The 25283-nt window shown below is 45.6% G+C and overlaps 1 protein-coding gene across 5 annotated transcripts in view; it reads left to right on the plus strand.

Moving 5' to 3' along the window:
- Positions 1-14746, plus strand: part of RAB41 (RAB41, member RAS oncogene family) — a 419208-nt gene extending 404462 nt beyond the window's left edge. For all 5 annotated transcript variants that reach the window (XM_078640170.1, XM_078640172.1, XM_078640169.1 and 2 more), the window contains exon 8: positions 12294-14746. In XM_078640170.1, the coding sequence (XP_078496296.1) occupies positions 12294-12358 (65 nt within the window). In that variant the 3' untranslated portion in view covers positions 12359-14746. The remainder of the gene's footprint in view (positions 1-12293) is intronic.
- Positions 14747-25283: the final 10537 nt, after the last annotated feature.

The following is a 25283-nucleotide window of genomic DNA, read 5'->3' on the forward strand; positions in this document are numbered from 1 at the left end:
GGCTTCTTTGCTTGCGATCGGTTTCAATGCCGCTTTTTAGGTCTCGTGTACTATTGGAGATGGGAATGCTTTCAATATGGCTTGAATTGGCGTGGAAAGCAATAGAACTGCTCCTTGTACTCTGGTTTTCTTGTTGCTGGTAGAGATAGCGCACCTTGTTCAGCAAGTCGTTCCTCTGTGTCCAAAGCTGTGGGCGGAGCGTTGCTCGTGTATTGTTGTTAAGAGCTGAGGCATAGTCCCGACTGCCATAGCTGCCACCATGTGCAGCCCTCTGGAGAAGCCGCAGATCATCTGCCACATCCAGAAGTCGCTTAACTAGTCTTTGATTGCAAGTGGCTGCCGCGCAGCACCCGTTTTGTTTGTTTGGAGAACTACCTGCGGGGCACCGGCGTACTACAGATCTACGAAATCCAGCACGGAGAGGTGCAGCTGCTGAGCGAGGTCAGCACCACGGGCCGGGGAGGCGGGGCATCGCGCAGCACAGCTATCAGCTATTACATGTTAAACTGGGGATTTAAGACTAGTTCTGTTTTTTGTAGTTAACACCACCCGTCTTGCTTGGCCATCTAATGGGGAAGGAACATTTGGGTCCCAGCAGGCGCCTGGCTCTCTTTAGAAAAACATGACTTACTGGCTTCATTCTATTGCGACTGTATAGCTGTGGACTCGTTATTTTAATATAACCATTTTAGCACTGTCCTACATTAAAGCGGCGATAATGTAGTTCATATGTGTTGTGGATGGAGATTTGATGTATGCACCACGCCTCATACAGAGTTCAAGGCGTTTTTATTAAAGACACGACTCAGTGGCTCTAGTTTTTCCCCCACCAAGTTGCAGTTCCTTTGTTTTGGAACAGCCTCATGTGCGAGGCTCTAATTACATTCTGAATAACGTTGTGTCTCGAGGCAGGCATAAATACCACTTTTTCTGTCATGCCCCGCTCCAGTAGAGCTTGGCGTCTCGCCGAAGTTTCCATGACACCACCAGTTTCGCTGGGCACGTGAGCTCGGCTGACCGTAGATCAACGCATTTATGGTACTTAGCATCACAAAGCACTTTAAAGCTAGCAACACATTATTTCAGCACACCTTCGCTGAATTAATACCTCCTCGACCTCTAGATCTTAAAGTAGAACTGCTACACCACTCTTTTGCTCTTAACACTTAGAACTAAGTGTCTTTTTTCCGAAATGCAATACTTGCAGCCCCTTCCTTAGGGTAGCCAGGTTTTAAATACAAAAAATGGTGACATTTCCCCATTATAAAAGGACAACAATTTTTCATCAACCGAGCGGCACAGATTCACATCGCTCATCACCTAGAATCACAGGAGAGGCACTAAGAAAATAAATACAATGCAATTTAAACAAGCATTTGCAATGCAATAGGTCTCGCTTTTGTGAGAGTTTAAGCTATTAGCATTGTAAATGACAATGCCTTTTATTTGTTTTAAAAACAAAAACAAAACATAAATAACAGGCATTGTCATTTACAATGCCAATATCTCAAACTCGTGCAAATGCGAGACCTATTGCATTGCAAATTCTTGTTCCTTTTTGTTCTCTATTGCCTGTGTTGATACCGCGACGACGGGGCCACCACAGTGGGATGGATACCCCTCACCCATGGGGCTTTGGGGTCACTGCTGTATAGTACTCTCTTAGTTCCTAGTTATTTGATGTTCCTTGTTTATTGTTGTGGTGTTTAAGGTTTTACTGAGTAACAGGTCACACAGTCTTACAGGACATGCACTTGAGTCACACTGTGATCTCTGCTTGTGGCCCTTCCACACTTTCTCTCACAAAATGGCACCTCATTCGACACTTAAATTCCTCATGTGTGATGTTCAGGGTCTGTATAACCCTACCAAATGCTTTGGTCTGCTAGCAGAAGCTGCAGCGCTCCATGACTGATCTTTTCCTTCTACAGAAGACACCTGTTAGAGCAGAACTACCTGCAGTCTCCATTCTTCCTGGTCCAATATCCTGCTTCAGCCCTTAGTAAGATGGCTGGTGTGGCAGTCTAGATAAGAGATGTTCTCTGATTCAGCAAGCTTAAGGTGACAGCCAATAAACCGGGCAGATGGATAATGGTGGCAGGCACTGGCAACAGAGCCCCGATCACTATAGCATCTATCTACACTCAAAACGTTGCCCAGGATAAATTAATTACGCCTACTATACAACATCTAGTCAGACTCTCTGAATCTCCTGTAATAATAGGGGCAGACTTGAACTGTGTGATGCACCACACATTAGATAAATCAAATCAGCGGTCGGGGCACACCTGCACTCGCTCCCACATCACAATCTCTTTTCCATGACCTAGATTTGGTAGATGGCGCCACAAACCTTCACTTTTAGTAGAATACTCCTGTTTTCTTCCACCCACCAGATGTACACAAAAATTGACTACACCCTGTTAGACCATCAGCTGACCTCCTGTGCAGGAGGTAGAACAACTTCCCCAGATAATTTCTGATCTTGGGCCAGTTTTATTAGAGCTTGCTTGGCTTTCGGAGTCGGAGGTACCCACCTAAGACCTGAAGAGGGAGTGACTCCTCACTGAGGGACCAGGTGGTAATTCATGAAATTAGGTAGTCCATCGACACATACCTGCACCTTAACAATAAGTGAAAGGTTGACCCACAAACAATTCAGAATGCTGTAAAAATGGCCCTCTGAGGAAGATTTATCCAGGATGCCTGCCGTTTGGGATACCTGAGGGAAGTACCCCTTCTAAGCCTGCCTTTTGAACTGCTCTCTTTGAAACGACAACAGAAAGCTCACCCATCCAATCAACTAGGTAGACAGCTGGCATCTGTGTTATACAGTTCTACAAATATAGCAGGGCTGTGTATTAAACGGACATGAACTTCATAGCATAGAGACTTATTCCACATATACCATCAGTGAGTGTTGGTAGGTTTTCCAACCAGCTCAAAGTACCACATCTAACCTTCAAACCAAACAGGGTAACCTTGAACATGACACTGATTCCCAAGTAATCCGCAAAAACAGATCTAACCCTTTTGTTTGTGAGTCTTGAACACCCAAGGTAAACACAAGAGATCTACGACCATGCATTTTCAAACATTTATTTAAAAGATCTTAATCTTGCAAAAAAGTATGAGCTGCAATTATTAGAAAGAGGAGACATGTTACTGTAATCAGCATTGTTAGAGTGGTAAACCGGGTGAGCAATTCAGCCATGTTAATTGTTGCTAATGTTTGCCTACTTACTCCTATCTGTACCTACGCTATACTAAGAGAGCAGAGCGATAGCATTATTCTGCCAGATCAATTTGGATAGCCTAACCCCCATACCTTGTTCTTAGGTTTCAGGAAGCCGGTCTCAGTGCATCGGTTCTCTCCCTTAGCAGAATGGAGGTCGTAGTACGCAAGCCTGCATCTCAGTCACAGCCAGCAGCGGCAACATGATAATTCCCAGCATGGAAAGCTCCTCTCAAATAGCCTTCGCACGAAAGCTGTTTATATAATAAAATGTTGTTCTAATCAACTGTAGCCGAGGCGCCGGGCAGCTTGTTCGGTTTCATCCAGCAAAAGTGTCTCAATGCGAGCACGAAAAGAAAGCAGTGACATTGTGTTCTACATGTGCTACCCTGAAACTAACTGTACCGATTGTAGGGTGCCTGTGCCTATCACACATACAGCACATTTGAGCGTTAACAGATGTCAACTTAAAGAGTCTGATCTAAATTGGAGAATGCATGTGAGCCACACCACACTGTAGGAGACCAGGTGTGCACATTGGAGTACGAAAAGGTGAACTACATTCTTGCACAAACTGGGGGTGGATATTGTGGAATAAAGCAGGTACGCTACTCGCTGAAAAAATGAGGGGGAACAGAGCAGGTAACAGCATAAATTAAAGACTACTCTGGAACTATTCAGACGTCTGAAGAAGTGAAAAAATAGGCCTTCATTGCCTTCTATGAATCCCAGTGTATAAGCACTCACATGGACCCAGCAACTGACACCAACTTACCACCACATGGTCTCTCTCCCCACTTTCACACACTTGGGGAACCAAACTCTAGACATACCCATTTCGGTAGCTAAAGATCTTATTGTAATTAAACATCTTAGTCTGAGGAAATCTATGGGCCTCAAATGCTAGACTGATTAATTCTACAAACGCTTCTAACACTAGCACCAGTGTTATACGCCCCTACAACACCTTCTCCCCCTTGCGGTAAACATCTCAAGAAATGTATGAGTCTTCTGTTGCAGTAATCCTAAAACCAGTTAAAGACCTCTTTAAGTGTTCATTGTACTGACAATCTCCTTACTGAACATTGATCTTCGAGAAGATCTTGGCAAACCGTATGGAGACTGTGCTGCTTTGCTTGATACAAGCAGATCAAGTGGGATTTATACCAGCGCGCTCCACCACTGTTAACCCTAAACGTGCTTTCCATCTGAACAATATCGCTACACAGAGATGCTGGGAAAGCATTCAACATGGTGGACTGGGACGTGTTGAGGGAAACGATTTGTTGGACATGTTAAGGAGGTCTCTTCTGCAGTTAGGAAAACGCGTTAAATAGATCCACAAATGCAGGAGGGGATAGAGGAAATTGGGCGGTTCAGCACACATCTTCCCCACATTGACTAGTCATAAACAATTAAGATATGCCATTCTGTTGATCAACCAATTGTTTTCTCAGATAAACGAGATCCAGGAGAACCATCGCAAATTCACATACCTTCTGCCATGGTCTGAGGAGGTCCCACCCAGCCTGATGTCGAAGCATTAAAGCATACCAATTTGGCAGGTGAGAGCCAGTGCATCCTATAAGGAATGCCTTTTTTGACCTTGTAAGATTCCATTGACATCAGTGTAGAGTTGGTGGATCAACAGAAACAACATGCATTCATTGTTTATGACTGTTTACAGCACCGTGTCAGAGTGCAGATTAAGGGTTGGAGAAAGCATAGCATAGCAATACAAAGAAGCACACGACAGGGCTGCACCTTATCTCCCCTTCTCTTTGCCCTATATATAGAGGCTTTGTTTCAAAAGAGCCGACAATCTCAGGCAATTCAGGATATGCTATTTAGAGGCACCACTTGCAAAGTTTCGGCCTTCACCGATGACATTTTGCTCTTGCTCACATCACCTCAGCACTCCCTACAAGAACTTAAGGAATTGCTAGATGAATGCCACTTGGTTGCAGGGCTCAAAATGAAATCTAACCATATCTGTGTGCCTTGTGTATTCAGGTGGGAAACGCCCGACTGACCTTCTACTGAAAGATACCTATTTCCATTTGTACCCCATGGGGCTTACCTGGGAACTCATATCACACCTAACCCTTATGAACGTGCCAGGAGTAACTTAAAATTCCTTTATAAAAACTATTAAATCTCAAATGATGACATGGCGCACACATGCTCCCTCTAGCTTAAGTGGAATTGCCTCCTTTTAAAAGGAGTATCCTTCCTAAAATCCTTGGTGTCTCAAAGTCTATTGCTTACACTTAGAAACCAAGAAGTTCGAGGCATGTGGGCTGCTGAATTCATATCTATGCATAGATCGCTGCCTAGTGTTGGGTCCGGATGATTGCACATTGTTGTCCTGGAAGAGTCTTCGAAGTATCACGAGATAGGTGGCTCCTCCCTTGGACTACAGTGCGCATGGGCATTCACTCCATGCTCAGATTGTTTTTTTCCGCCATTGGGTTCGGATGTACTTCTTGACTCTTGTACGGAATCTCTTATAGTTACTCTTTCTTCGAGGCCAAAAGGCCTTAGGGGCGTCGGTATTGTCTTTTCGCTCGGTGCTCTCAGCTTTCCGTACTTTTATCTCGAATTCAGAAGACTTCTGGTCTTCAACGCCACAGGCCCGTCGCAGATTGAAGATGGAACGGAGCCCGTTCAAGCTATGCCCCGTCTGTAACTCCAAATATCCACATATCGACGTGCACCCGGTGTGCAACAAGTGTCTCTCGCCGGACCACGACGAGGCCAGTTGTATGGCCTGTTCGAAGTTCAGGTCGAAGAAGACTCTCCGCCTTCGACGCGCTGCCAGACAATCGTCACGTGAATCGGCGCCGGAACCCGAGAACATCTTCGGGGATGACGACAGCGCAGATGTGCAGGGAGACGACCCGGACCTTTCGGACCCCGCGTCAGAACATGACTCCAGCTACTACGTGGACGACGAACAGGTCGACGTCCAAGATGAAGACTCCATCGAGGTAAGAGACGACGCACTACCCCTCGGGGCCGTCGACGACGACTCCAGCGAGGAACACGGCCCAACCGCAGTAGCGGGGCCTCATTCAGACTCTTCCACGGCTCAGGTCGAGGCATCGCCGGAAGGCCTTAGCCAAGATCTACGACCCTGTTCTATAGTCCCGCTTCAAGGCTGGACTAAGGACAGTTCAAGCGAGCCATTGGTCCACGGACCGCCATTAGTGGAGAAACGAAACCTAAGCCCAGTGGGCCAAAATCGAAACCGAAACTGTCGGAGACAGCCATCGGATCGATGACTTCGGGGCCGTCCAAGTCACTGAAGGTGCTCCACCCCTCGGAGCCGAAAGGGGGTGTCGACCCCAAGATCGGAGCGGCAAAAACGGGGTCTGCCGTTAAACACGTCACGCTCACGTCGGAATCGACGTCAAGGGCCGCTTCCAAAGATGGCGACCATTCCAAGGCGCTCAAGGCCAAGAAGGCCGAAGGTACAGAAGCCGCATCTGCTCAAATCCTTCGAGTCGAAGACCGCAACCGCCTCAAAGGGACAAGTCTCCGACACCGGCGCCAGCGTCCCCGCTCCGATGCCACTCCTCGAGTCGACGAAGAAGCACAAGGACCACTCGGAGTCTGTCGGATCCAAAGCAAAGTCTTCGACGCTCATTGGTCAGTCGCCGATGGCTTCGGCTCCAATCAAGTTCGGCCTCCCCCCAACTGCAAGGCCTAAGGCTGTGCCCCTTCCTTCGGCTGCCTCTTCCAAGTCGGCGCCCGCAGCCACAACTGAACACCCTCGGACCGATGTTGTTCATTTTCAGCCTCCAAACTACGACGAACAATCTAAGTTGTTCATCGACTCTGATTCAGGCAGGCTCACCGTCTACAAGCGGAAAATCAGGCCTGAAACACCTATGGAGGCATACAAAATTCCGCTCAAGAAGAAAAGGGACTCCACCACCTCTCCTGTTCTCTTTGAGCCTATACCCTCTTATAGGCAGGGGTATCCCGATTCACCCACTGCAGCTACTGAAGACATCGATGAGGGTGACAATGAGGAGCAGTTCAACTACCCTGTGGACCAGGATCAGGATGAGTCCCAGCCATGGGCTGACACTGTTGACCCTGATGACCCTCACACCACCCCTGACACTCAGTCATATGCGGTCAAGACTTCCCCTGCTGAGGACACTGCTGCGTTTAACGCACTCATTGAACGGGCGGCGCATAACCACAACGTAGATGTGCACGCTGACCCAGTGGAGGAGGACTTCCTTTTTGATACATTCTCCACATCTGAACGTTCAGTTAAAACTCTGCCTATGCTCAAAGGTGTGCTCAAGCATGCCAGTGACATTTTTACGGAGCCCACCAAGGCACGGGTGGTCAACCCAAGAATTGAGCGCAAGTATCGGCCTGCGCCCGTGGATCCCACGTACATCAAGGGCCAACTCCCACTGGACTCCTTAGTGGTGGCTAATGCTCGCAAGAGAGCTAACTCCCAAACAATGGGTGATGCTCCTCCTCCGGACAAGGAATCAAAAATATTTGAAGCCTCTGGAAAACGTGTGGCTGCTCAAGCGGCCAATATTTGGAGAATCTCCAATACACAAGCCCTGCTGGCACGATACGACAGGGCACATTATGACATTTTAGAACAACTCCTCCAACACCTTCCAGATACATATAAGGAGGGAGCAGAAATGCTTATACAAGAGGGAAAGTTAATTTCCAACGCGTCCTTTAAGTGCGCGTTGGATGCGGCCGACACGGCAGCTAGGGCTATTAACACTAGCGTTATGCTCCGGAGACATGCCTGGCTGCGCATCTCTGGATTTAAGGCAGAAATCCAGACTAACCAGCCTGTCAACCCTCACTTCCTTTTCGGTCCAGAAGTAGACACCACACTTGAGAAATTTCAGAAGGACACTGACACTGCCAAATCCATGGGGGCTCTGCAGTCTCAGCAGTTCAGGGGTGGTTCCTTTCGTCGCTCCGGTAACAGGGGAGCCTCAAGGGGGCAGGCGTCACAACAGGCCCAATACAACAAAGGGGGCTCACAATCCACCTATGCCAAGAACAATAGAGGTGGATACCGTGGAAACAGCGCAAAGGGCAGAGGTCGTGGAAACAATAATGCCAGATCCTCTGCCGCTACCAAGCAGTGACGTCTTGTCACTGCCCCTTGACCATACCACCCCGGTCGGGGGAAGGCTCCAGCAGTTCCTGCCAGTCTGGGAAAGCATAACTACAGACAGGTGGGTGAGACAAATTATACAACACGGCTATTGTCTGGAGCTCACTTCCACTCCACCCAACATACCACCAAGGCAACGTCCTCTGTCCGCAGAGCACATGCACTTCTTGCAGCAGGAGGTGGTCTCCATGCTACAAAAAGGGGCCATAGAACTCGTGCCTGTGGAACAGCCGGGAACAGGGGTGTACTCTCTGTACTTTCTCATACCAAAAAAAGACGGATCCCTCAGGCCCATCTTGGACCTCAGGCCCCTAAACCAATATATACTCTCAGAACATTTTCACATGCTCACATTACAGCAAGTTCTACCGTTGCTCCGGCAAGGAGATTTCTTGGCAACCTTAGATCTGAAGGATGCATACTTCCACATTCCCGTTCACAAAAGTCACAGGAAGTATCTAAGGTTCACCATCAACGACCAGCATTACCAGTTCAAGGTCTTGCCTTTCGGGGTCACTACTGCCCCCAGAGTGTTCACAAAGTGTTTGGCGACAGTGACCGCGCATCTTCGGAGGCAAAACGTCCACGTCTATCCGTACCTAGACGACTGGCTCGTCCAGGCGCGGTCGGCCCAGCAGTGTGCCAACCGCATGTCCGTACAATACACCTTCTACACAGTCTAGGTTTTTCTCTGAATTACCCAAAGTCTCATCTGCAGCCTGCCCACGTACGTCAGTACCTATGCGCAGAGATCAACACGCTGACTGCCACGGCGCAACCCAGCTTAGCGAGAGTCGCCAGTATGCAAACTCTGATTCAAAGATTCAGGCCGCAGCATTCACTCCCAGCACAGGTGTTTATGCAGCTCATCGGCATGATGGCCTCATGCATCTTTATAGTCCCTCACGCAAGGCTGCACATGCGTCCGCTTCAGGAATGCTTGGCCCGCCAGTGGAACCAGGCTCAAGGACATCTCAAAGACCTAGTGTTGGTGACCGGTCGTGCATTCAGCTCTCTGCATTGGTGGAACCCACACAACCTTTGCAAGGGACGACCGTTCCAGGAGCCTGTGCCACAGCTGGTGCTGACAGCGGACGCATCTCTCCAGGGTTGGGGAGCGCATGTCCTCCATTACACAGTGCAGGGCCTATGGACACCGCAGCAGCAGAGGTTGCACATCAACCTACTGGAACTGATGGCAATCTTTCTAGCAATGAAGGCATTCAGGTTGCATCTCTGCAACAAAGTCGTGCTGATCCGGACGGACAACATGACTGCAATGTATTACATTCAGAAACAGGGGGGCACACACTCTCCACAACTGTCACACCTAGCACAGTGCATGTGGAAGTGGGCCATTCAGAGGAACATCTTCCTCATGGCGGAACACCTCCCGGACAGGGACAACCAGATGGCGGACCTGCTCAGCAGACACAGTCAGCAAATGCACGAGTGGGAATAGCACCCATCAGTGCTCCAACCATACTTCCAGCGGTGGGGTCATCCACAAATAGACCTCTTTGACACACACGAAAACGCAAAATGCCACGCCTTCGCCGCCAGGTTCCTACACCCGCAGTCTCAGGGCAATGTGATATGGATGGACTGGTCGAACAAATTTGCGTACGCTTTTCCTCCAGCTCCACTCATACCGCTAGTGGCACGCAAACTGAGGCAACACTCCATGACGCTGATCCTGGTTGCTCCAACGTGGGCGAGGCAGGCGTGGTACACCACGTTCCTAGAGCTTTCCGTGGTGCCCCACGAACGCCTCAGACTCACGCCTAGTCTCCTCACTCAGAGCCGTGGTGACATTCAGCACCCAGATCCGCAACAATTGAGCCTTGCAATATGGCTCCTGAAGTCATAGAGTTCGGTTACCTAAACCTACCCCCTGCCTGCATGGACATCATAAAGGAGGCTAGGCGTCCTACCACACGTGCCTGCTACGCAGCCAAATGGAAGCGTTTTGTTATCTATTGTTCCAACAATAACATATCTCCGCTGGATGCTTCCACCCAAAACATCATAGCTTACTTGCTGCACCTGTACAAAAGTAATTTGGCGTACAGTTCCATCAGGATACATTTGGCGGCCATGGCGGCCTACCTTCAAAATAGACAGCGCCTGTCCCTTTTCAGGGTGCCAGCCATCAAAGCCTTTATGGAAGGCCTCAAAAGGTTCATCCCTCCAAGACACCCGCCTTCGCCTGTGTGGAACCTCAACATAGTCCTCACCAGGCTCATGGGCCCGCCATTTGAGCCTCTTCACTCTTGCAAGATACAGTTTCACACATAGAAAGTGGCTTTTTTGGTGGCTATTACGTCGCTCAGACGGATTAGCGAGCTGCAAGCGCTCACTATTCAGGAGCCCTTCATACAGATACATGCTAATAGGGTTGTGCTGCGCACCAACCCCAAATTCATGCCCAAGGTAGTATCACAGTTCAACATCAACCAAACTATTGAACTGCCTGCCTGTTTTCTTCCCAAATCCTGACTCCGTGGCAGACAGGGCGCTGCACACACTAGATGTCAAGAGGGCCCTCTTGTATTACATTGACAGGACCAAAGACTTCAGGAAGACTAAACAGCTGTTTGTTGCCTTCTCTCCGCAGCACAAGGGCAACCCAATTTCAAAATCAGGCATAACCAGATGGATCGTTAAATGCATCCAAATCTGTTATCAAAAGGCTAAACGCACGCTGACAGTTCCCCCCCAAAGCGCATTCCACTCGCAAATTGGGGGCATCCATGGCTTTCCTAGGCAACATCCCTCTAGAGGACATCTGTAGAGCAGCCACATGGACCACCATACACACATTCACCAAACACTACTGCGTGGATGTACACTGAAAACAGCAAGCTGCTGTAGGTCAAGCTGTTCTCAAAACACTTTTTCAGACTGCTGCAGCTGGCTCGGGCAACCGCCGCTAGGGAGGGTACTGCTATGTATTCTATGCATAGATATGAATTCAGCAGCCCACATGCCTCGAACGGAATATGCTACTTACCAGTATGCATCTGTTCTTGGCATGTAGGGCTGCTGACATTCATATCGCCTGCCCTCCTCCCCGGTGCCTGTCGCAGCTGTAGCGTTCACACTTCACGTACTTACTCTCATGCATGGTCATCACTTACTATATCACACTCCATCTCTGCCACAATGGCGAAAAACAATCTGAGCATGGAGTGGATGCCCATGCGCACTGTAGTCCAAGGGAGGAGCCACCTATCTCGTGATACTTCGAAGACTCTTCCAGGACAACAATGTGCAATCATCCGGACCCAACACTAGGCGGCGATCTATGCATAGATATGAATGTCAGCAGCCCTACATGCCAAGAACAGATGCATACTGGTAAGTAGCATATTCCTTAACCAAGCTGCAGGCTGATGGCTTCATCTTGGAGAGGAAGAAACCGAGGCTTCATAAACATTTGTAGGATAAACCCCAACAGGGTGGACTAGGGGTACCGAACAAGCGCAATTGAAATGAGGTATTTTATAGAATGGCTCGTAGAAACATCCCACTGTTAAACATTTTATGTTCTTGTCATTGTTTTTCCTTTATGGTGAGAATGCCCGCCAGTGCCTTGTAACATTCAAAAGCAATAAAATACTATTGAAATATTCAGTTTCAGAATTGAAATAAAATGTCCTTGAATGAGAACCATGATTATGGGTAAGCATCTTTTCTTTCCTTTACCACACCCGAAGGTTGGCTTGTAACAGGAGATCCTTTCTGTGGTTCACCACTAAGGTGGCGCTCATGTATCTTTGCTCACATTATTACCTGCATGTGGTTTGAGATCCTACTCCTATGCTTCATTTGCAATGTTCCATGGCTTTGCAGTGCTTTTCTTTAACTTTAATCTTCCAGTGATTGATATAAAACTAGAAAAGCCGCCTGAAGAACCAGTAACCGAGAGCGGCTGCTCTTGTTAATCTGCAAAGCATTCTCTGCGATGCCTTCCCCGATGGCCAAGTTCCAACCGAGAGCACCACTATCACTGGCCAGGAAAGAGAAACGACTCTTCGTGGGCTGAATAACCAATTCCAAGAATAGAAAATATTGAAAATTCTACATATATCTTATAAATAAGTCTGTGGATGCAGTATCCTTGTGGGGGAGAAATACCAGGTGTAAAATGTCTGGTTTCATCTATTCCAACTGCATGGTATAGTCCTTAAGATTGCAGAGTGAGATTTGTATGTATAGTTTTAATTTATTGCACTTTGGGCACACAACCGTGCCACAACTCTGTCAATGTTACAAAGTTTGAAAGTATGTGCAGAGACTTGTACCATTCATTACTTTGGGTTTTTTGTGAGTGTACCAGAAAGCTGCTATGATGCCGAAAGCATTTTATTTTCTGTTCCCTACGCTTTGAAACCCAGGGGTTTGTCTTAGGTTTGATTTGATTTTATTGTTTTTGTCTATAGTGTTGGTAATAAATCTATGGCATTCCTTTAGAAATTTCTAAGATAATGCGTTAAGTTTCTAGATCTCTACCCAGCACTGACATTCCTCTTAAAGTGCAGGGCTGGGGGTGGCCGGGTGGAAACAAAAGGGTTGCACAAGTTTGACACTTTATTTTAAGGCTTCACTGGGTGCTTTACTACAGCAGATCCTGGACCATGGCCCCCTTTCCATGTGCGTTTTGTTGACAAGATATCTTTCTGACTCTTTACGTTTAAACTGCATCTTCCTGTTAAATCTGGTTATTTGCACTTGGTTCTATGTATTTTTTACTCAAAAACTGAATTATTACACAAATACTTACCTTTACCAACTTAGCTTCCTTTTCTCCTACCCGTTTCGCCATCCTTTACCCTGGATACATGTAGAGCTAAAAGTAAATAGTTTATTTGCTCAAGTGAAAGTTGGACACAGTGACTTTGAGAGATCTTAAATGTTTGAATAGTATCTTGATGGGTTATTTATGAATCGTATGTCATGCTTGGCTTAATTAATTCAGTCAAAGGTTAGTTACGCAGGAGTGTCTGTCATCGCCAATGGAGCCTCCATCCCTTGGCTACTGTGATGGGAGAGCAAAGCCTATCAATCCTGTCCCTTGATCCACCTTGAAAAATAGGACTTGTTATGTCTTGTTTACCAAAGGAAACCATGGATTCAACTGACCGCGTGCAACCATTGCCACCTCTATGACTCTGTTTCGAAAGTTAAGGACCTTATTTATGAAATGAGCACACACTCTTCTAACACCCCTATAGTGCTGTGAAGGCAACGTCCACTTAGTCGTAGTCTCCGTAACATGTCCAGCACAGCCAAGCAAACATTTAAACCAAACATCTGTCTTAAATTGCATTTTTGTGTACACGTCCTTTCTTGCTGCAGCATGTGGTAAGGTTTCGCTGTGAGTAAGTTGTTGAATTATCAATATTTGCTGCGTAAGCAGATGTGGCAAGAAGACCCAAAGAAATAGCGTGAAATCATGATGTGGCAGTTCTGTTCCTAACGGGGAGAATACAATGCCCATTACAACACAATGTCTGGAAACCACCAGTGACCTTTGTGAGAGTGAATGCACAAGCCACATCTTTGTTGAATCTTTCCAATCCTGTGAATTCCGATTCCTTGCTGCCACCCTTTAATGTGGAGAGGTTTGCTTGTTGTACATGTGCTTGGTGTTAGAGGTGGATGTTTATTCAGGCCTTTTGTATTTCCCTACACACTATTTTGTTTTGTTCTTCAGTCTTATACCTCTCAAAGTTTGCCTTTAAAGGTAGCATGCACCACCAATATCTCCATGGATATTCCAAAATAATTGTGAGCTGAAAGCGGAATTGCATTGTGGTCATTTAACGCTAGCGTTATTTTATCTAAATTATCAACATATTAGCCCCCTGTTCCACTCATAAATCTAAAGCATTGGATGTAGGGCTAGAAAAATTGTTCAAGCAATGCCCTCATTCGCAGGCCTCACTTGTTTTCTACTGCAAGAGCTTTTACTTTGTCTCTTGCACATGCTCCACAGTAAGTGGAACCTCAAGTTACGTCAGTGTGTCTTTGTATACAGTAAAGCAGTCTCCACTCTCCCCTCACTGGAACATGTGCCCTAGGACCATCTGTTGTACTGTTCATTAAATCACTGGTTCTTTCAAACAAAATAACAAAAATATTGGTAAAAAAAATAGTGAATGAAACTTACTTTACACTGAATACTCTTTGGACGTGTCAAATATTGAGTGTCTGACCCCAATTCTGCTGTTCCCTTTAGCTGTTAGCCAAGTAAATGTGAATATTAATATGAATATTTACTGTATGAACACAACCGTGTATCACAAAATAAACAGATTTCACCAAATAAACATGGCTTTTATTTTTGGGTTTGGATGATGGTGTGATTTGTTTCATATGCTGTGGTCTCATTCTAGATAATCTCTTTACAATACTTTTTTCCCTCTATATCCAAGTTTCTTTAGATTATCAAGCAGTTGTGATATCTTTTACATCACTGCATTAATTGAATACTGTGTGCGCGTGAGTGGTTCAAAGAGGAAGCAATAGCATTTTATTTGCTTTTCTTTGTAATTTGAAACATCTTAAACCAAAGATAGTGACGTCCTTTGACAAATGCTCATCCTACTTCAGTCACCCTTATTTAAGTACAGTTTGTCTCCTTTCCTTCGACAAAGTATTGTATTTTTCACAGATCTGGGGTTCTCGAGTAAAAGAATCCCTAAACCTTGTGTGTTCATTTTCTTCCAGTCACTTAAAACCCTATTAGGCTACAACACTGAAATCTAGCTGTCGCCAAACATGATAGCCACAAAAGTAATTGGCCGCCATAGCAAATTCCTCATCAAAATCTTTAGTTAAATAGAATAGAGCCACAACAATTATGTCTTAAGAATATTGATAAATAACCGACTGCCCATGAGCAAAATTATTTTTCAATTGGTGAGGCACATATACAAAATACTACTTAAATACAGTTATATGACTTCTTTTAAGTATGGGATTTCTACATTTTTCACCGCCTATGATGTGTTGGGCCAAAGATCACTTTGCAGACTTTTAAATGTATACCCTGTAAAATAATTCAGGTTTCAGCGTAGAAAGCAAATGAGGCATGAGGTGCAATGTGGGGGTAGACCAAGTGGACGAAAATCGAAGAGATGTTGAAAATGGAGGTGAGGAAGCAGACCAATTAATATCCGAGTTAAGCAGAGTGAAGCTGAAACTGTTGCGGGTAACTGTTGCGGGTATTCTGCTCATGCTCAGAACTATGCGCAGGAAACCAGGACATCGGTATATTGTGGTGTACCAAAAACCCACCTCAGTGCCCAGAACCCCAATCCGACTAGCATCAGTGTCTCATTCGTTCTCCGTACTACAGCGAAGCTACCAATGATTAGACAACCCAAAAGAAGCGACTTAGGAACCTCTCAGGAATAGTGGGAATCAAGAACACTTACTTTTTTTATTCTCATAAAGTCCACAACGTGTCAGAGACACAGTATAGTTTAAAATGTTTATTTCAACTACGTGCTCTAAGTTGCAGTAACTTTGCTAACATAAGTAAAAAGATGCATAAACTCAATACAATCAGCATTGTTACAGTTCCATAAAATACAAAAGGAGAAATCATATTTTAATGATAGTGGAACCAGGTCTATAGTGCCTTGTGTACCACCCTCCTTTGCTAGGAGCTATGTATTATAATAATAGAATATCTCTAGGAGCTATATATTATAATAACAGAATATCTCTAGGCTAAAACGGGGAACCCCATACCTCCAAGATCAGGTGAAGTGAATCACATCCCAGATCAGCACAGCTCTTCATCGATGGGAAGATGTTCTCCAAAAGATGCTTCTCTAATGCATGCAGTGCAATATTAAAAGCATCCGAGTTTCAGAAAATGAGCAGCTGTGAGAATGTTGTGTCTAGAGCATGGGCTGATCACCCTGCATCAACAGCATACATTGTTATTCAACCTAAAACACTTTGTGCAGACTTGAGGTCAGTGTGAGTCTAGAGATGTGAAAAACAGACCATTCTCATGTGAGGAAAAGCAAGCAGTTTGTCTTTACAAAACTGAGACATTTAGTGTTGTGTGCAAAAGTGGCAAAATGGCGTTTGAGGAACTAACGTACTTATGCTAACATAGCAATGTGTGCAGGCAGAACCAAATCCTCACTACACCCTCCCTTGATCGGGCCAACGCACGAAAGGAAACATAATAAGAATACAGAGTTCAAGTTCGTGGGAGACCGAAATAAGTTCAGTTTTGTCCTTAGGGTTCATGAGATGGGAGGGATAAAAAGAATAGAATGTCTATAAAAAACAAAAAATGCAAACGAAAAAAATTCACCATGGGGAGAAGAAAAAAATAACTTGAGTGATGCAAGCATCGCCTATTGGACCGCTGCCAATTCAATCCATAAGCGTGTATGCACAGTATGTCGCAACAGCCTTCAAAAGGAAGTCATTGTTATTGTCCGCAAACAGTTCCACCATCTCAGTTAGTAACGGAAATCAACATACATGTTCTTCAATAGCAGGAGCCTCTAGCACGATCAGAGGACAACTTGCGTTTTCCTCAAGATAACTTTGTGGCAGGAAGTCATGCGCTGCCGCCCATATGTCCCAATTTGCCAAAACTCTGTGGGCCCCTGCGCAGGCCATAATCCCGGAGCCAGAACAGGCCAACTCATGAGCCACTAAGGGACTCATCAGATGAGCGAAATCTGGAGCAGGAGCCACCGTATTTGGGAGACAGAGTTCTAATGCCGATTCAAAAGGGCAATCCAGGAATTGGGCTGTACGCAAGTAAAATATGATAATCCGTATGCCACGCTCAAAGTGGCCAATGGCGTTACTCAATAGTGTTCAAGCATTCGATCACGAAGCTGGATCAGCCAGGGTCGGTTGTCTCTTAACACAGACAGTGCAGCCATTTCGCAGCAAGCAAAGCAACAGTAGCACACCGGCAGCCAAGGCAAGAATTAGAGGGAAACCGCCAAAGATGCAGGAAAAAATAGAATGAAAAAATGCTGGTATCACACCAAATATAGTTTGGAATGAGGTCACAAGGCCGGAGCTAACCATTTTAAAAAGGTGTGCCAGGCCCATAGTGCGCGAGGCATTAAAGATAGTATGGATCAAAGCGCCAAAATGAAGCGGGAGATCCGTATTTAAAAGAGCGTGTACTTCTGTACGTGTGTTAGCAACGTGAAGGACAAATGTTTCACGAGAAGAAGTAAGAGGGACTTCTTTTTGGGATAATAAAGCCCTTAATCTGTTTAACTTGTTGAACTCTGCTTTCAGGGTTGGATTGGAAGGCCAAATAGAGATATCAAGCCTCCCATGTGGAGGCGGGAAAAGCAAATTTTTACAGCAAACTACTCGCTGTGAAACAGTGACAATGTACGGAATTCCAGTCAGCATCCCGTAGCAAGCTTCATTATTTAAAAGGAAATAGCTACCGTTCACTAATAGTATGAATGTCGGTATGATAGCTGGCACTGGAATTCCTTTTAAAATGCAACCCAAATTCGGAGCCTGTATGTTACACGCGCCATGCAATTGAGCATTCTTGCATACGAGTGAATGATAGTGTTGAAGTACACTCTTCCCCATTGAAGTAAACCGCCTTGCCATCCCTCAGACATCTGTATGAGAAGGGCAGAGACTAAACTTCATGGAGAAAAGTAGTACCAAGTTGTTCATATCTACCCAGGGATAGTGTTTCATACATGAACTAAACTTAAACAGAGGAAAAGGCAACATTATTAAACCGTGGATGAGCCACACAGCTGAATTAGATTCGGCTACAGAGAATGGTAACGGTTCTAACTTTTCAATATGCAATAAAGAATATGTTTCATCCTTCATAGGCATGAATTGTTTTTCTGTCAAATGAAACAGCAAAAACACTGAAGAAATATTCATGAAGTGCCAAGGCACTTTCTCAGATTTTAAAGTCTGTAAGGTCCATGCAAACTGCATTATAGACCTCAATTCATTTTGACCATGGAACAAACAGAAACATCATCTTGCACAATATCCACTACAGATCGAACAATATTATGTAAGGTGTAAATCCTGGTGGAGAGTGTGTTAATGCTATTATCAACTACAGCAAGCACTTTTTCCAAATTTGCTTGATTATCGCTCTTAAACGGGAAGCAGCCTCAACTTGTGACAGCTTCCAAACTTCATTGTAAATTGCATATATATAGCTTTTAGATCTGCCACCCACAGGACCCTTAACAAAATCAGTCAAGTCAACTTCGTTGTTTAACAAAGATAAATGATGATTGGGAAGTCAAGTCAACTTCGTCGTTTAACAAAGATAAATGATGATTGGGATGTCCAAGCCATTGAAGCTCTATTTTCTGATTTGAAATATTATGCTGCTTTTGCAGGGTGGAATTTTTCTGCCAATTTTGACATAATTTCCCCACAGAATAGGTGGTAACTTAATGGGAATTGGCGAAACGGGGGTCAGTTCTGTCCTGTGTGACGCCAGGGGCTAAATCCAGAAAGCGACGTTGACAAGAATCGGAACTAGTTGGCCACACTAGCCAGTTCTCAGGATCTAGGGACGAAATGTTAAAGGAGGAGTTTGAAATTAATGATTGTAATTCATCAAGGGACATACCGGTATGGTTGTCCCAGTTAGGGTATGCATACAAATTAGGAATTTTAGGTGTGTTCATGTGTTTTGAAGTAGCCAGACCAAGACTTGTTTGTGAAATCGTACTATTCAAAAACGTATGGGCCGGGATTAGACATGCACGGTGCAAAGCCTGTTTCGGCTTTACATGGTTGTCGGCTAAGTGCCCTTTGACTAGAGGAACAATATGGTTCCTCTAGTCAAAGGGCACTTAGCCGACAACCATGTAAAGCCGAAACAATTTTTTTTTTAATACAACTGCCAAATACATACAAACATGTGGCTTAAAATGTACGAAGGGAATTCGATAATGGCTTAATTTAAGCCTAGTATGAACTACCACTCCCACAATGCCTCCTAATTGACACAGTGGGAAGGAGGGTATAAATAACAGAAAGCGAAAACGGACTTGTAACTACCGTGATCAGGAACATTTACTGTTCGAAACGCGTAGGTGAAGGAAGTTTTTTCTGAGCTGGATTAAACTGCTTTAATCATCCGAGAAGAGTGCGGTGTCTTTATTCAATTGCTTGAGAATAAATCACGAGTCTTGTCCTTGACTCGTCGCCTGCACCAGCTGACTGGCCGCTCCTCCTAAACAAAGGGACGTTTGCTTGTGATATATATATATATATATATATATATATATATATATATATATATATATATATATATATATATATATATATATATATATATATCTTTGCCTGACACCAAAAAAGTACCCGAACACAGGACCAAGGTGGCAAGCCTTTATTTCGGAGTACAAGTGGAACGCTGCAAGCAGTTTCGATCTGACAGCCACAAACGCGACCTAGCCTGACGCGTTTCAAGGGTGTATCCCTCTTCCTCAGAGGCAATCGTGGTTGCAGGTGTGCTCTGGTTCCTGTTCCAACATGCCTATTTCACGCCCAGGATGGGTGGGTCAAATGTCCCACGGCATCATGGAACTTGTGGTCCCGGCAAATCCAACCACTGATGGTGCACTAATGTTCTGTCCTTTTCAAGCCCACAGATGGGCCACCGCTCACAGTGTCCAATATATATATATATATATATATATATATATATATATATATATATATATATATATATATATGGATAATAGTTGCATCAGTAACCATTTTCATGCTTAGTAACAGAGCCTGCTGAACTAGCAGGCATAAGAACAATACAAACATGCAGACAGTTTTCGATCTCCATAGTAAAGCACATGATACACCAGATTCAAGGTAGACACCATATCGGAGCAGCAACATTACACAATGATATAGCACAAAGTGATGCACATTGGGGATCAGAGGGTGCCACTCATGGATCAATCTCGGGCAGTGGGGCAGGTCAATTCCTCGGTACGTCGCCCACCGTGTGCAAATCTTACGATGCTTCAAAGACCGCAATCTCGGCCCTCATACAGTTATCTAACTCATTCTTCCATTTGCCTGTGGTCGGAGGAGATGTAGTCTTCCACCTTTGCGCTATATCCTTTTTGGAGATAGTAAGGGACAGGAATAGCAGGTGCTGTTTATATCGGTTCCCCCCATTATCGTCAGTGGAATGCAGTAGGAAGAGCCGTGGGTCAAGTGGGAGTACCCATTCCAGCACTTCGTTAAGACATGACCGAACCCTGTTCCAAAAGGACTGCAGAGCTCTGCAGCTCCAAACTGTATGCAGGAACGACCCCTCCTCCCGAACACATCTCAAACATGTAGGGGACTAGATGACGCCCATTTGCCAGAGCCGCACCCTAGTGTAGTACACTCTATGCAAATATTTGAACTGGATAAGCCGGTAGCGTGTGGAGACCGCCGCACCTCTCGGGCTGGCGATCGCTTCGGCCTAGTCGTTATCAGTTAATTCTTGAATGTCAGCCTGCCAGGCAAGTCCGGTCTTGTCGAGGGTGGTGGGTGTGTGCATCATCAGTGTTTGATATATGTGTCTAATCTTGTGTAAACCAAGGTCACCCATCAGCAAGCGGCCCTCCAGGGGCTGGAACTCTGGGAGGGTCTCTAAGTTGCGGATCTGAGGTGTGAGTGCGTGACTGAGCTGTAAGAATTTGTAGAATTGCGACTTATGGAGGCCAAAATCAGTCTGTAGTTGTTAGAACGATTTTATTGTGCTGCCCCGTACTACATCCCGAGGGTCGAAATCCCCACCAGGTCCCATCCCCGAACACTTCCAATGTGGTCGCTGATTGGACGTGTGTACCCTGCCACAGTGGGTTCTGTTGAGAGAGTTTCCCCTGCCACCCCATTTGTCTGGTCTTGGCCCTCCACAGCTGTATTACCACTCTGCCTGCCGGCGGTAAATGCTCTAGACTTGTGGAGCTATACAATAAATGAAGAAGAGGGACTTCCTCCATTGCGGCGTGCTCTATGGCGTATGACGGATCTGTGGGGGAGTTATACCACCATTCGTTTATGACTAGGATGTGAGACGCAACAAGAGTAAATATCAGCCGCCGCAATCCTCCCACAGTATGTGGACTCTGCACACGTGCGGAGTGCCACACAAACCGCTCCGCCGCCCCAGAGGAATTTGTTCTGTATGGCATTCACTTGCGCAAACCATGCGCGCGGAAGAGGATACGGGAAATTTTGGAGGCGGTACAGGATTCAAGGTAAAGAGACCATCTTGAAGATAGTCGAACACCCAAATAGGGAGAGAGGAAGAGAGGACCATATCGCCGTTTCATTCTTAAGGCCAGTTAACAATGGTGTAATATTGTGTGTCCAAGAAACTTTGGGGCATCGGGAGATGTAAATGCCAAGGTGTTTGAAACCATATGTAGCTCGGGAGAGTTGTGAGGCCCATGACTCACGGCCCTGATGTCCACACACTGGGAATAAGATGGATTTGGCAGGATTAGCGTTCAGGCCCGTGGTGCCTCTAAATACCCTAAGAATTTCCATTATACAGGGCCCAGAGTACCAAGGGCCTGTCATAAAGAAAAGAACGTCATCGGCATATAACGCTATATGATCCGACCTTGATCGGGACCACTCTAATCCCCATAGCACTGGGTCGCTTCTGACCCAGGCCGCCAGAGGCTCGAGGGCGAACAGCAAAGGGGACAAAGGGCATCCCTGTCGGGTACCCCCTCTGGATTGGGTAAGAACAGGAGCGCTGTCCCGCTATACGAACCGTTGCCGTCAAGTCAGTATATAACAGGCGTATATATTTTAGGAAGCGGGGTCCAACATTGACCGCATCGAGCAGCTGAAAAAATACACCCAGCTCAGAGAGTCAAAGGCTTTATCGATATCAGCTAAGAGTAGGGCAGCGCAACACATCCCCGAAGGCAATCTACCAGGACTTTCCCTAGCAATTTAAGTTCAAAATTAATGCGGTAGATGGGGCGATATGAAGAGGGGTCATCTGGAGGTCGGCCAGGTTTAAAAAAAGAGCACAATTTCAGTGTGACGCTAGTCTTCCGGCAGACAGGTTAGGTCTGTGGCCTCCTGGATAGTCGCCATTAAATGGGGTCCCAAGAGATGCATATGGGGCCGAAGAATTTCCATAAGAAACCCATTGGGGCCCGGGGCGCGACCAGGATGTAGTGTGTTGAGGGCTCCAGTCAATTCCTCCAACTTGATTGGAGTCATTAACCTGATTTTTCAGTTATATAGTGTCCATTTACTGGACGAAAAAATTTCAATCACAAATCTAATCGACATGAACAAAAAAATGGAGATAAGTCCAAGGTGGAACTAAAAAATTTCTTTTAAAGCAAGTAACAAAAACAGAAAACCTCGATGGTACACTCGATGTTATGGAGTTAGTCAAATGAAAAACTTGACTGATCAACTGGACTTGGCAGCACACCGGGTAAAGACACATCTGTGGGATAGGTATACTCAGTATTTTGATTTGGATTGCCAGACGGCGGATTTAATAACGGATTAGTAACTGTGAACATCTCTATGGCAATGCCAGGCCTGTTGGTGTTAGCTGAGGCCAAAACAGAATTTCTCAGCATTGCTGGACAAGGGACCGCAGGAGTCATACTAAGAAGAATCGGCGACTCGCTGTAGTTTGACATTGTCAATGGAGATGTACCGGTTTTCCTTGCGACCAGGAAGTGGTGGTAAAATTACTGTTCTTGTGCCCTGCACACCAAACACTGGAACTGGTGCACGATAAGAGGGGCCAAACTCCTTCTTGTTCTCCACTTTCTCACAGACCAGGTCACCAACTCGGGTAGCCAGCCAACTACCGGAATCTGTACAGCATCTTCAGCTCCAGATGTGGAGGGCAAGTGTTCCTTTGCAAGACTGTCTCGAGTCTCTTGTAGGTTCTGTAACACAGCAGAATGATTATCTACGTCAGGATGGTATGGCTGTCGCCGCCATGTCTAGACCATCAAGGTCTGGGACAAACATTTTTATGCCAAAGAGCATTTTGTATGGGGTCCGCCCACCCAGAGATCTTCTAGGGAGATTATTAAGTGCATGTTGTATGCTATCCAAATGAGCGAACCAGTTCCTGTCAGTACCTAAAACCCTAGCTGTCAAGGATTGCTTTAAGTCACGGTTCATTCGCTCCACAACAGAATTGCCCTCAGGCAGGTATGGAGACGAAAATTTGACCTGCACCCCCAAAGACCCCATTGGCTTCCATGTACGCCTTCGAGACGATTGCTGGACCCTGGTCAGAATGGAAGGTGCCACATGCAAAAATTCCCACAAAGACATGCAAATCCCTGACGACAGTTCGAGCATCAGCACTCCTTTGTGGCCAAACCCATGGAAAACGGTTTCACAAATCCACTGCAACTAAGATATACTTACACGCAGTATCTGAAGAAAAAGGACTGCAGTGATCTAAATACACACAACCAAGTGGTCTATTAGATATGTACAGCTGAGTTTGTGGCGGCCTTGCAGCAGTCCAAGGTTTAATCTGCTGACATACATCACAAGAAAGGACATATTTACGAGTTGGTTTATACAATCCACGCCACCAATAACGCTGCTGTAAGATAGAAACAGTCGCTGAAATGCCGGCATGAGCTGATGTCATTCCCTCATGAGCAGCTGTTATCAAGGATAGCCTGCGGTCCACGTTGGGAATCAGCCTGTCACCAGCGTCGTTAATTCTCACATAGGGAACTTTATCAGGACTTAAATGATAAGAGTATTTAGAAGAGAACCCTCTAGAATAATTATCACCCTTCTCTGTAGGAGTAATAGCTGCCAAGATGTCATCATCAATCTTTCTTTTGGCCCGTGTAACTGTTGCTACTACTGCTACTGCTGTCTTCTCTGCTTCGTCAGCAAGACTGTTGCCAACAGCATGTACTCCTACGTGCTGGTGACCAAGAGTATGAATTACATTTATGAGAGGCAGACGGTCCTTAAGTTCTGCTACTCGAACTCATAGCATTTTGTGCTTAATTGTGCCACCTTTGGAATCACAATAGTCATTTTGAGTCCAAAAGAATCAATTGTCATTAAAAGTCTGGACACAGTAGTAAGAGTCACTCACAATCAAAGTAGTCACACGAGAGTCAGCAAACTAGTGCAAGCACTAGAGCACGTAGCTCTGCCAGTTGGGCATCACAGTCCCCCAAAGTTTGTGTGTGCACAACATCGGACTTGAATTCTCCATTGACAATGGTACCAGCCACAATTGCGCAGGCCGCTGAATAAGAATGCTTAGATCCTATCGCCGGTTGTGCCGAACCGTCTGTGTAAATGATATTGTCCGGTCCCAAGGTCCTCAGGATCGAGCGATGCAATAAGGGTTCCACCTCTCGACAGCCCCTGGGTCTGATTGAGAACAGACTCACAGAAGTGGTCAAGCGAGGGATAAAAGGAGGGGTAGGAAGGGAGCAGCGGGGAGAGGAAGCTGAAATGAGAACAAGGCAATTATGAGTCAAGCACAGAACTAACCGGAATACAAACAAGCAAGGCAACCAAGGAACAAACAATTATGTTTCCTATGAATGTCCTATTACCTGGAAAGAGGGAAGATGTGGCTTTGCCTGGCCATCAGTAGTGTAGAATGTATCTCAGATCTATAACACAAGGATCTGGAAGTTACAACCTTGAACCCAAAGAACATTCACATAATAAACAATAATAGGATATACACGTACCCAATGATCTGGCTGTTAAGGCTTCAACAGAGGGCAAATGGTATTTAGCCAGCCAGGCGAAGCTCATAAACCCCCTGTTGTAATGTCACAAAGAAAACATAGAAAACAGTAGTTATTCTTC

Source organism: Lissotriton helveticus, chromosome 4_2 (assembly GCF_964261635.1).
Source record: "Lissotriton helveticus chromosome 4_2, aLisHel1.1, whole genome shotgun sequence".
Lineage (NCBI taxonomy): Eukaryota > Metazoa > Chordata > Amphibia > Caudata > Salamandridae > Lissotriton > Lissotriton helveticus.